At 38.3% G+C, this 13318-nt stretch overlaps 1 protein-coding gene across 1 annotated transcript; it reads right to left on the reverse strand.

The window, feature by feature from the left end:
* Window positions 1-3039: 3039 nt before the first annotated feature.
* EXOSC9 (exosome component 9) lies at window positions 3040-10780 on the reverse strand. Its single transcript, XM_053461416.1, has 12 exons — window positions 10623-10780; window positions 9816-9910; window positions 9384-9503; window positions 8482-8584; window positions 6838-6975; window positions 6345-6427; window positions 5568-5700; window positions 5017-5105; window positions 4770-4916; window positions 3815-4008; window positions 3558-3633; window positions 3040-3421 (listed from the first exon to the last, which is right to left on the reverse strand). Exons 1-12 carry the CDS (start codon window positions 10686-10688, stop codon window positions 3343-3345), a joined length of 1323 nt encoding a protein of 440 aa, XP_053317391.1. The 5' UTR covers window positions 10689-10780; the 3' UTR covers window positions 3040-3342.
* Window positions 10781-13318: the final 2538 nt, after the last annotated feature.

Below are 13318 nucleotides of genomic sequence, written 5' to 3' on the forward strand. Positions count from 1 at the left end.
CATGTATTACAATTAATATTTACTAGTAAAACTTTTCCTATAGGGTTATTCAGGCTTTCCCCCCCCCCCTTATTTAATATTCAGATTTTGGGAGGTTGTCTTATAATCAGGGTCGTCTTATAATCGAGCAAATATGGTATTTGCACACTAGTCTGCTGGATTGTGCAATGTACTAGAAATGTACATTGTGTCCATCTTACAAATGCATTTGCTCCTTTGTTTGCCTTTCAACCATTTTCTGGGCAGGAGATGTGTTTTAACAAGACTCCGCTGCATACACACCCAATAACTGTAATCGCTCAGTGGAGTGAGTTTACCAGAACACAGAGGAGGTGGGGAGTTGCAGCTTCTACAAAATGCATGTTTTTCCAAGTACTAGCAAAGTGCCTTAACATGCCCTCCTTTTATGTGAGGCCACCATGGACAGTAAACTTGCCTTGACAATAACTTGTAAAACAATTATGTCCCTGATGAAAACTCCCTGCTCTTTTGGACAGCCGCGTAACTAGAAACCACAGGGCTCTGGTGCAAAAACTTGCCCGGGCCCCCCAACTTCAATAACTGGTCTGTGCCTTCTTTGCCCCTTGCACTACCTTCCAACATACAACATATGTAAAAGCACTTACACAAATAACACACACTCATACTCACTAACGCACACACCATCTCACCCCACTACACAATTACACATCCATGCACATACACAGTGTACCCCGCTTACACAATTACACATGCATGTTCACACACAAACACATATGGATATATTCTGCCCCCACTTACCTCTCATTGCTCCTGCAGCTTTCCCTAATACGTTCCTGTCTCCCCGTGCTGGTTCAAAATTAGAAAGAGCCCTTCTGATCTGAATCGGTGCGGACCAGGTCGGAAGGGCCCTTTCTAAACAACTATTTTGAACCGGTACGAGGAGACAGAAAGAAGGGGCCGCAGGAGTTGCACCTGGTGCCCTAGAGGCACGGACGCAGCTGCAGCCCCTCTAGTTAAGCCAGTGCTTCTGAATGAGCTTTATATAAGGCCAGGGGGAGATTAATAATGGGGCAAGGGCATTTGCAGGAACACAGACCACATTATGGGAGTATGATCAGTGATGGCAGTATGAGGTTCCTAGTTCTAGACCATGTGACAGGGACTGCGAGTAAGGAGCACCTTTTGTAGTCAGGGGGAATGGAAGCTGTATGGCTCCCTGCTTGTAAGAAAAAGTCAAGATTTGGAGTTCCTTTACCAGGAAGCTACAGGAAGAGAATCTGCAGGCAGGAATTTGCATCTGTATTTGTGGCAGTTTCTGTGCAGGTGTGTCTATGACTACGTGGGGATGTCTGTATAAAAAGGAATGTGGTTTTACAAGCATACCTGTATAAGAATGTACACTATGTGACCAAATGTATGAGGACACCTGACCATCACATGGGCATTAATATGAAACTGGCCCCTCCACTCTTCTGGGAAGGATTTCCACAAGACTTTGGAATGTGTCTGTGGGAATTCGTGCCCATTCATCCAGTAGAGCATTTATGAGGCCATGCCCTGATGTTGGACGATAAGTCCTGGCTCACAATCAGTGTTTCAATTCATCCCAAAGGTGTGCAACGGATTGAAATCCATCCCAAAGGCCATTCATTTGGGACAGATTTCATTTTAAGGTCAGGGCTCTGTTCTGGCAACTTGAGTTCCTGCACAGCAAACCATGGCTTTATGGACCTTGCTTTGTGCACAGGGGCACAGCCATACTGGAACAGTTATGCCCTTCCTCAAACTGATGCTACAATTCTCCGAAATGTCTTTGTATGCTGTAGCATTTACATAACACCTTTACTGGAACTAAGGGCCCCACCACAAACCCTGGGAAAGTCACAGACCACTATCCCTGCTCCACTAAACTTTACAGTAGCCACTATGCATTTTAGCAGGTAGCATTCTCCTGGTGTCCATCAAACCCAGATTGTCCCTCAGACTTCCAGATTCATCCAGAGAACACAGTTCCACTGCTCCAGAGTCCAGCGGCGGTGTGCTTTCCACCACTCCAGCCGACATACATAGAGACCTTCGGTTTGTATGCAGCTGTTTGGCTATAGAAACCCATTTCATGAAGCAGATGCTCAATGCTTGTGCTGATGTAGCTTCCAGAGGTAGTTTGGAACTCTGTAATAAGTAATGCCACAGAGGACAAGATTTATACGCACTATACACTTCAGCACACTTCACCACTTTGTGGTTGACCAGTTATTACTTCCACATTACTTACAGTGGCACAGCTAGAAGGGCAGAAATTTCACAAACTGACTTGTGGCAATGCTGGCATCTTTCAACATTACCACATTTAAGTATAATCCATTCCATTGCTAATGTTTGCCTATCGAGATGTGATTTAAACACCTGTTAGCAATGAATGTGGTTGAAACACCTAAACTCAATAATTCTGAGTAGTGTTCACATAGCTTTGTCATAATTCCAGGGTCATTTAGGGTATTTTATAAAAACATGTCACGTGCTATCATTGTGCAATAAAACGCCCTCCTGTCTTTTTACCACTCCCATCGACACTGAATACATCTGCCGAACTAATCTAGTAATCCATCTGTTCTTCATCTGCTGTCCCACTGCGTCGATCTGAATACCAACAAGAATACATTTTAACTCCTGACCCTACTACAGTGCTCTTAACAACTCTACAGTCCCTATATATTTGATCTTATTTCCCCAATGCTCTACCTTCATCCTATCACCTTTTTCTCACATGTCTAGGATTTTTCCCTTATTACTTTTAAAAACATGCTTGTTCATATTAGTGTTAATGATAACATTGGTTATTGTGTATTACCTCTTTGTAACAACTCTAGAATCTGCCGATGTTCTATAAATTAAATGTAAGAAATCCATGGACTGAACAGGGCAGCAGCGATCTATCTAGTGCTTTCATAGTACAAAGAGACCAGGGGGCCCTGTTTATTTTGGTAATAGAAGGGTTTTGTATAAGAACTGGAACAATATTAAAAGAAATTTAATTTCAGAAAGAAATGTATAAAGTTCTCTCGGTGCATTCCCTTCTTTAATGCACCATAAGATTTAGCAGTTTACCAAATAAACACAGTATAAAAGTCAACTTTCTACAAAATACAATGTCTTCTGATTCAGGTTATAGTCTTTTGTACAAGAATCCTGTACAGTTGTCTGTTTTAAGTTATTACACTCAAAGCAAACCCTTAGAAATTATCAATTGTCCTTTTAAGTTATTAAATTGAAAAACAGTTTCTTATTTTGGCTGACTTCACAAAGAAGAGTTGATAATTAGCAAAGTGTCTTAATTTGCACAAAAAAAGACAGACAATCTTAGCGACTGGACTTCTTTTTCTTGTTACTACCAGATGTCTTTGGTATGGATTGTTTCTCTGTGACTGAAGCTTGTTTTCTATAAAAAAAAGTGAATAATTAGACATACTACTAAATAAAACACACAGTTGTTATAACTTGGAAAGTTTAATGTTTTCTTCAAACACTTGAGCAGATCAGGAGATTCAGTAAAAAAAAATAAAAACGTGAATTACCTGGGTTGCGATGGTGTATCCGGTTGCAGTATCACAACATCCTCCTCCTCGCTGTCAGACAGCATTATAACATCGCCTGCAGAGTATGCATGCAAATATTGTTTTTAAAAAGCTCAATAAAAGGTGTGCTAAAAATATGCACACACCTTTGGAGGACATTAAGCAGTTATGGCCTGCTTGTTAACATGAAAGTTACGCCGAGGAATTTTGCAAGTCTCAGTCCTTAATAAATATGCCACCATAAAACAAGTACTTGCCATTTGAGGTTTTCTTCTTTGAAGACTGTGCTGATTTAGGAAGATCCTGCGGTAATTGGGCTGTTTCACTGTATTCTTCTTCATCGTCATCATCTTCATCTTCCTCTTCTGACTGATCCAGCTCCCCCCAAGCATTGCCAAGACCCTCTCCAATCTGGGCAGTACCTGCTGCCCACACCACTGGTTTTGAAATACTGAAGACAGTCAGTCAAGGAAACGTCTGCAACACGTACTTAACAAATCTTCTACAACAGACGCAACTGAGGTTTAGCACAAAAAAGTATATATATATATATATATATATATATATATATATATATATATATATATATATATATATATATATATATATATATATATATATATATATATATATATATATATATATATATATATAAAGTTACAAAAACAAATCTGATCCGGGAGAATCCAATTATCATCTTGAAGATGTTTTACTTTAGTTTAAAATAAAAATAATAAAAAAAAAAAAGTAATTTTCATATAAAGAAGAAAACACATTTAATTTGGATTGGACTCGAGTGTTATTAGGGTCTCCCAGAAATGGAAAAACTTTAGCCAGAAGGATCTCTCTAAAATATTGTCTATCCCGTGATCATATTTAATTTGAGAGCATACAAGGGAATAACACTACACTGTTTATCATTAAGGCTACAGAGAATTATGAATAGTTATTTGCCAATATATAAAAATACAGATCATGGCTGTACTGAATCAAATGAACACATTTCGGATTAGCTGTTTTAGCAGTGCCAGAACGCTAGAGGTTAGCAACAGGGCAATGGGAACATGAAAACAATGGTTTTTGTACTTAGTGCAGCAATATAACATGCAGCCATCATCCTTCATTCCCTACAAGAGGATAACATACAACAAAGTATTTAAAAATATGTTAATATATTAAATATATATATTTTGTTTTTTTAAACAAGGATACACATTCGATGGGGGGTCTGATTTAGAAATTATTTCTTCAGCTTTCTCTTCCACTTCTGATGTGTCAAGAGGCTCTCTCTCAACCTTTAGGGCGGTTATTCGATGTTCTTGTATGGATTCTGCAAAACCAAATTTGCCACCTTCCTTCCTGCACTCAAAAACAAATCCCAGCAATTTATTTGCATTAAATAACATTTTTTTGCCATCTGAAACACACATTTGGAGCTATTACTTGAACCAGAGCTCACCTGACTGTCTTGTCATTCTCCAGAGCTTTCTGAATTAGCTCAGTTATTTCTCCAACCTTTACTCCCGCCACCTTGCTGCACCTCAAAATCTAACAGATACAGAATTTGTCACACAGGCTCTAGAAAGTTTTAACCAGTAACAACTTACCCCAGATCTGTATATTAATAAGCACTTTTTCAAAATAAAAACAAAAAACCGCATTTTATAGGATGCAAAAAATAAATTAAAACATGAAAAAGGAATGTGAGAGAACACAGCTGCAGGGTACACTTAGATCTTATTATAAATTAGGAATGTATATTGCTAAAATATATCTATATACACGGCCATACAGCTACACAGAAATACATATGTTCACATCTATGTACAACAAAAGTTTGTAAGAATTGAACATTTCATCTAACTACATTATGAAGGGCTGAACCAAGAAGAATCGAGCTGGTCCCTCATTTTTCTTAGTTAAATCTTTGAACACAATATCCTTGGGCTTAGTAAGGTTCACTTTTTTGTAGCAGCTGGCCGTCTGTAGTACTCATTCTTGAAACATTACCTGGTCCTTTAGCAGCATGATGCCTCCACTTGATTGAATAGTGCAAATTTCTCTGTGTTTATTCATAGCAATGACAAGCAGCCCATCCATAACCCGCTCTTCCCGTTCACTGGGATCCACCAACAAGTATGTTCTAATGCCACATGTGGGAAAATGAAACGGGAGCATTAAAGAAATGAAAAAAAAACAAGTATTAAATGCCACATAAGGTTTTTTAAACCTGAAAGGTGGTCATCAGCAGACCGGACTGAACAGATGCATTTGGTTAAATTTCCTTAGTTGCTCTGTCTCTGGATGGTTGTGTATGTCAGGCTCAAGAAAACCCATGTGTCAGATTGCCATAATGACTACGAATTGCGTTCTGGTGTCCAGGGCTCCTGCTTAACACAGAGCCCACTTGTGTGTCCAGGAGTTGGCTCTTCCTTCCTACTGCTGCCAGGAAGTCGGGTCACTCATTGTGACATTTGACCCTACAGTAGTAGTGCATTTAGGGAATCCTGGTATATACAATGCAAACCCTGTTTAAGCAGTAGCAGTGTTGCATGAAAGTCGTACTCATACATAAACCCGAGACCCTCTTGGAGATATATTTCATCTCGCTATTCAAACTTTGCATAAAACAGAGACAAGCTGGCCCTTCTTGCATGAGAAATACCAGTGGTGGTACTTCATAATGCACAGTGACGCTTGTGAAATGAAGTCTCCGCAAATGACTAGTGTGTAAATAAAACCCTAACACATTATGATCTAGGCATACCGAATTTGTTTTTTACATACCCCTGTTGAAAGAACGCAAAGCTAACACAAATTGGCATGTGATGGATGCTGAGAGGAACAGGGTCCCGTTCTTCAGGAGTGTACTAAACAAAACCAAAATAGAACCAATAATTAATCCAAGAAAATAATAAAACGAGGAGACTATTCCAGACAATGGACAGTGTCTAGCAATTCAAGGTCTGAATGCATTACGGCAATACGCAAACAAATAGCTTAACTTTAAGCAGGGAATGATGAACAGCCAGTTAAATGATAATTTGTAGAAATCATCTGTAGAAAGACAAACAGAAGGCTGTGGACTATTTAAATCAAATGATAAAGTTGGCAATGAGAATTCCTTTTACCACAGGCTCCACGGGATCTTTAAGGCCAATTGGCCACAAAGTATTCTTGTGACAAGATGCCACAATAAAAAGTCCAGCCAATTGCACATATTAAATAGCAAGTACATGCCCGCCTAACGGTCAAATTAAATGTAGAATTTGAAACCCACCACAGTGACCTCTTCACCTTGAACAGACACATCTGGCCTCCTGAAGTGACACAGTGCTGCAATGGCTGCGATGCTTGCAGCGTCAATAATGTTCCCTTCATGATTTAACAAATGGATGTCAACACGAATCTGCCATACCTGTAAATACATACATTTCACAGTGTCAAGTGCTAGAACATGCAAAATATATAGATTATATATGTGAATAGCTTTATTATTTTTTTTGTAAAAGGTGCCTAAAGCAACAATGGGCCCCATGTTTTTAAACTGGGCAATGGGTCTTCTCAAAATAATGTAAACCAAAATTGAACAGGCCTACATTGTTGCACTGGCTACATTGTTGGTCTTCGGTAATATAGATTTGGATGTAGTTAGGTTTTTTATGCCTAAAAACGCACATCCATGTTTCAGTGCTTGCCAAATGTATTGACTGCGAAGAATCAGCTAATTATGCCCAAGGAGTAACTAATTCCTCTCAAAGTCATATAATCATAGTAGGATTAAAATGTATCTTCTGTTTGGGCTTGAATACAGGCCTGGCATCATAAAGCTAGTTTGTAGTGTCCAAATCTGATTTCCAATTCTACAACTATTAAAAAGAGGAAGCGGCGTGGAAAATCATTTCCGTTTGATCATTTAATACATTGCTGTATACGGTAAACTAGTTTATCATTGAAGAAGTGTTTTTTTTCATTTTGTTCCAGTAAATTTTCTTTAAATGGGTACACATTGGGCACCATTAACAATTAAAAAAAGATGAGGTTACAAAAAATAATTAGTGTACTCAAAAATCTACATTTTTGTTTTAGGACCTAGAAGTAAAATGGATTCAAAATTTTTTTTTTTTTTTAAATACATGTTGCTTGCCGTTCTACAAACGCACAATTTCTCAGGATGTCACATTGGGTGCTCAATAGCAATTTTGAAATCGTGCCACTATTCTTCACTATACATGGGGGTCTGGGCTTTTTAAGAGGTTCAAGGTTTTGATTTTTCCGAGTAGGATGATATTTGGAGGATACTACAAACAGAGGTTTGTGCAAAGGCCTTAAACTTAAGTTTTGATCTCATCCCACGAACATTTAATCAAATTCACTAAAGGTTTGCTTTTCTTAAGCCTTGCTAAGTTAAACCAAGTAGAGTTTATCTAAAGTCACTTGTGGATCTCTTCATTTGCCTCAATACTCTCCTCACCCGGTCACTAAGTTCTGAGTGGCCTCTACGGGCTGTTTTATCATATTCCTTCTATTTGTCAATGATGGATCCCTTGTTGGATCAGAAAATGTTAACATTTTGTCACTGTATTACAGCCAAAATTTGAGCTTTAGCAGAACTTAGTTTCATTGTCTTCAGTATGCTGTTTGTTCAAATACGATTTCTGACAAACTCTGGGTCCTGCCAGACACCGGCATAGCTAACCATGTGGCATTTAGCTGAAATCCATATATGAGCAATTGATGATGTAATTCCTGAATAATGTTGGTTGCGTTAGAATTGATTGGTATCATAGAAAATGTGCATTCCTATGTAAAAACATATTTTTTAGTTATAAGTGTATTACATTTTCAGAACATTTTTTATTTTGATAGACAGATACAAAATTATCTTTTTAATTAACAAATTGTCTGTAGTTGTTCTGTTTACCTTCTCCCCAGCAGCAACACAAAGGGATTCTGTATCTATGCATTTGGAGTTCCTCAGACATCTCTCCAACAGTCTGTTGAGCTTTACAACCAACTCTGAAGGCCTGAAGTAAAAAACAAACAATTATTTTGATTTTTATGAAGTACGTTGCAGCGAGCTAAAACAATTACTCTCACAAAATTGTATGAACAACTTTTTTTTGGATAATTCAGGGCTGATTCAGCATTTTCTGCAGGATAAGCTAATCAGTGTTTAAGAGTACAGCTAAGTCTGTGGGGCAAATGTGCAGAAAACCCTTTTTGTAATTATATTAGAACAGAAGATGATTTGGTCAGAAAACTATGAAAAAAAACTGTTCTGCAGGATGCAATGTACTAAAAGTTTTTGTGTCCTGCTCTAATGAAACAATATTGTATTTCTTATAATATAGAAGCTTTTTGCTTGTTAAAAATATATCAAAACACACATGCTCTATAGGTAAGCTATGTGATCGATTATATTTGGAACAATAAACCAAAGTAAACAGATGAGGCTGTCAATTGGTATTCAAATGGAAGTAAGCGTTAAAATTAATAGAATGAAGGTCAGCCAGACTTTCACCATTGATTGGTCATTATGTGTGAAACCGATTAACAAAATCATTTTTGTAGCTTGCAGCAACGCAGGCAGAGCTTCAAAGTGAATAGAAGTGACGTATGGAACATGCTGCAGGCCATGAGCAAGAGCTGTCTCTGATCCCTGCTTTACCAGCAAAACAGATTCCGGTACCTGTTCAATATATACTTCTCGCAAAGTATATATTACAAAAGGCACCTTTTAAAATTAAGTGGAAACCAAGGTTATAGTTGGCAGCCTTGTCCTCATGTGGTTCATACTAAACAGGTATAACAGATATATCTTACCTCCCAGGCTCAAAAGCAGGAGATGCCATGGGTGTCAGTTCCAGATTAAAGAAAAGAATTCCTTCTGTAGGTCTATTCATCTTGGGAGCAACAAGCTCACACGATACTTGACTGAGAACTCTGGCAAAATGCATAACATCTAGTTAATATAAAGTAGTTACATTGCAATGTGGTGAATAACTGTATTGAGTCCTATAACTGCAATTGAACACCAGCAACGTTATAATTTCAGCGATTATGTTAATAATCTCAATAAACAAAAATAAGTCCTTACCACTATTGCATGCTTACATTTGTTACTTTGGCAATTATTTCTTTTTATATTCAAACTCATACCAAAACCACAGTTTTATAAGTATCGTCCAATGTTTATTAGGCGTTTTAGAAGTTTTTTTTCTAAAAAAAAAAAATCTTAATCAGTATGCCCTTTACCTGGTTTTTCCAAGTTCCACAATGCAGCAGCCATACTCTGTTCCAAATGTAATTTTAATATTCCTGTAGTCATAGGTCTGCCTTCCATCAAGACGCTGCAAAAAAAGAACCATCAATCCAAATTTATACACAAATCACTTTGTTAATACGCAAGGTATTTAAAACATATCTATACAATAATAGGCATACATCAGTATAACTATACAGGTAAGTCTATACACCAATGAGCCCTATGTTGCGATTCAACCCTGCAACAGCGTTTACAATCTATTTCAAGCACTTTATCCAGATGATCAGTTTTCTGACCACTAACCATGATGGTTCACAACCCTCTTTATTTTCATAGCCTATCTGTATTGTTGTAATGCGATCTGGTGTGTCACTTTGGGGGATCTTTGTTGCCATCTTTGGGGATCCCTTCCACATTATAGGGGTACGAGTATAAATAAATAATAAGAAAGAGGCACGATGCAAAGAGTAGGCAGTCTGCATTTGACGCAGATATCATTTCTTAAGCAAAAGCTGCTTCTGCCTTCTCACACATGATTTTCTCTGGTTATAACAATGTTAACCAAACAAAAAACTAGATTGATAACTTAAACATAGCAGAATTATACTGGTTTGATGTCATGGAGGGGGGCCATGACGATAAGCGACGTATTCACACAAATAAACTACTCTCAATTTATGAATTAAAGCACATAAGGAAATAATATAAGGAAACAAACACAGAGAAGTTTCAAAAGCATGTGATCTCTAACTGCAAGACTTGGGATTTGGTTTATACACACATAACCCTCCTCGCACCTTTTTTTCCGTGATAGCCTGCAGCAGAAAAGCCCTTTCACAATTTGAGAGCGGAGTCTCCCTCATGTTTACGAACGTCAGGCAAATAACAAATAGCTCCGTTCATCAGAAAGGCTCACATGCGGACTGTTTGAGCGTCGATGTCTATAGACGTCATCGGAGCGCGCAGAGCTCGGTTAACTCTTCCTCTCAAGCTGTCAGCGGCACTCGGGAGCCGCAGTACGCATGCGCGGCTTGCTTGACAGCTGTAGGGTGGGGCAGGCTGTGAGTGTCAGTGGAGCAGATGAGTTGTCACCGCGTCCTGGGTGACATCTACTGTTATCTGTACCTCTAGGACATTTTGGAGGGAAATTATCGCTTTCACCCTTTTGTAGCCTAAATGCATTTATTGAAATGACCTAAACAATTAAACTATGAAGTCAGTGTACTTGTTTTGTCATTTTCTACCCTTTTTAACATTGCTGCGGTGCTCCTGTTTAGCTGTAATTTTCTTCTTTTTCATTTACTGTACCCACACAAGTAATTTTTTTCAGGACATGAAGGGCTTTCTCTAGATACCATTATTTTAATCTTATCATCTAATGTACTATAAAAAAAAATATTGTTAAAAATTAAACCCTCCCCCATCCACTTTTTCTGATTTTTATTTGAAATTGTTTTTACTGATCTACAAAAGCCAATGAAAAAACCTGCTAAATACATTTAATATATTTCCTGAGTTTAGAAATACCCAATGTTTTTATGTTTTTGGGTTTTTTTTGCAAGTTATTATACAAGGCAGGGCAACAGAAAACAGGCTGCAGTGTAGAGGTAAGACAAGTGAAAGTCAGAGAGCCAGAGTTCAGGAGCAACGAAGTTGAAGCCGAGGTCGAGAAGCAGGATAAACTGGAACAACAGTCCACACACTGAGGCGGAAGCTCTATAAAACAGGCGCAACGATCAGAGGGCAAAGTCTAGGTAGCTGCTGGGGGTATTTATGGAGTGTCTTTGTAATTGGAGCCAATTACAGGTATGGTGCCAAAAGTTATTCTCTGTGGCGGCTGCTGCGTGCTGGATGGGGTCTCCCTCTCCTTTGTGGTGGCTGCTGCGGCTGCTGGGATCTGGAAGGTGGTCTTCCCAATCTCCACAGCGGTGGCTGATAGGAGCTGGCAAGAGGTCTCTCCATCTCTGCAGTGGTGGATGTGGCTGATAGGAATCAGCAGAGAGGACTCCTCCTTCTCTGAGGAAGCAGGAACATGACAGTTATCGGAAGTGTTTTGCTATTTCAAAACCATATTTTTTCAAATCTGATGATCCTGGGCCTGTGTTCCATTTAGAACATCTTTGATGTCAGCCAATTCAATTTATTCCATCAAACCATATATTCTTGAAAATAAGACACCCCATGTTTTTATTTTAATAACTTAATATTTCATACTTTTATTTTTAAATTATATTTAATTTTACTGCTTACTTTAGTCATTACTAAGCTGGGCTCCACTGACATGGTGCATGGTGGGTTACAATACCTGTAGTCAACCTGCAGGGGGAGTTCAGAATTCTCAGGAGGTTCTGAACAGTCTTTTTTCCGCTAAGCTCTTTTTAAGCAGCTGGCTGTCGCCATATTGAATATGGGTAATGACTGCTTCTGAGAGAGACGATCACACGGGGCCCCTGCAACTTATTTTGATGTTGCTGAATGCCTCAATATCAAGGCATTGCAGCAACACCATTGGGATTGGTGATTGCTTTCTAACCTCATTTAAATCCATGACATGCTTGACACCTCATTGGTCGTTAAGATACTTACAAATGTAATGCCTTAAGGACAAAAGCTGTCTTTGTCTCTTTGTAAGCTTAAAGATGCAATCATTGTTCAGCCCTTTTGCTATGTCTTCGTTCAGCTGTAACATTTTTAACACATTTAGGTTACCTAAACAAACAATCCAGGACAAGGCGGTCCTTATACTTTTAATTAACTTATTTTCAGTTTGGAAGAATGTCATATGCCTGGGATTTTCTTCTGTCCTAGGCAGTTGTAGGCAAGTTATTATTATTTATTGATATATTTATAAGGCACCATCTTAGTCTACAGTGCTGTACTATGGAATTTAGGAAACAAAAGTGTGCTTCACTTTTATGTTTCAGATTTGGTCATTATTGTAACCTTAACATCTCTAACAGATTTCAAAAGCATGTGTTTCAGAGAAGCAGGTAACCTAAGGTATTTGCACTGCTCTTTATTAGAGAGGTGTTGTGTATGACTAGATGACTTGTTGAGGGTAGACCCCAGGGATTGCTCTTGTATCTAGAGGGAACCTTGATGATGTCTCAGGGATCCCTTTAAATTATATTTTCTAATGATTTTCTTTTTTTAAGAAGGAGAATCTCTTGGCTTGATTTGATGACCTGTCTAAAATCTGCAATTTTTCAGAAGCTCTTGTGAGGAAATCATATACAAAACTAAGCAATTTAAATCCAAGGGCACAACTTCCAAAAAAGTGAATGATAATCACTCAATTATACATACATGTGTAGCAATGATATCTAGTAATCTAAACACTCTTTACCATGATCCCATGTCTAAAGCTCTGTGTTCATATGTGTGCTGTGGGCAGTAGTATGATTATTTCATGTTTGCTGATGTTTCATCGTATGTCTCTTTACTCTTTGTTAAATGAATAATGCTTGATTTCAATGAGAGAGCTGGCTATGAA

The sequence above is a fragment of the Spea bombifrons genome, chromosome 1 (assembly GCF_027358695.1).
Source record: "Spea bombifrons isolate aSpeBom1 chromosome 1, aSpeBom1.2.pri, whole genome shotgun sequence".
Taxonomy (NCBI): Eukaryota; Metazoa; Chordata; class Amphibia; order Anura; family Pelobatidae; genus Spea; species Spea bombifrons.

What these genes read in the sequence shown, in the direction of transcription:
- EXOSC9 (XM_053461416.1), bottom strand. Translation starts at nt 10,688, where the DNA reads ATGAGGGAGACTCCGCTCTCAAATTGTGAAAGGGCTTTTCTGCTGCAG. An exon ending in AGGCTATCACGGAAAAAAAG is followed by an intron (nt 9,911 to 10,622) that starts GTGCGAGGAGGG and finishes CTTTTTTTGCAG; the next exon opens with CGTCTTGATGGAAGGCAGAC. An exon ending in GATACACCATCGCAACCCAG is followed by an intron (nt 3,422 to 3,557) that starts GTAATTCACGTT and finishes TTTTTTTTATAG; the next exon opens with AAAACAAGCTTCAGTCACAG.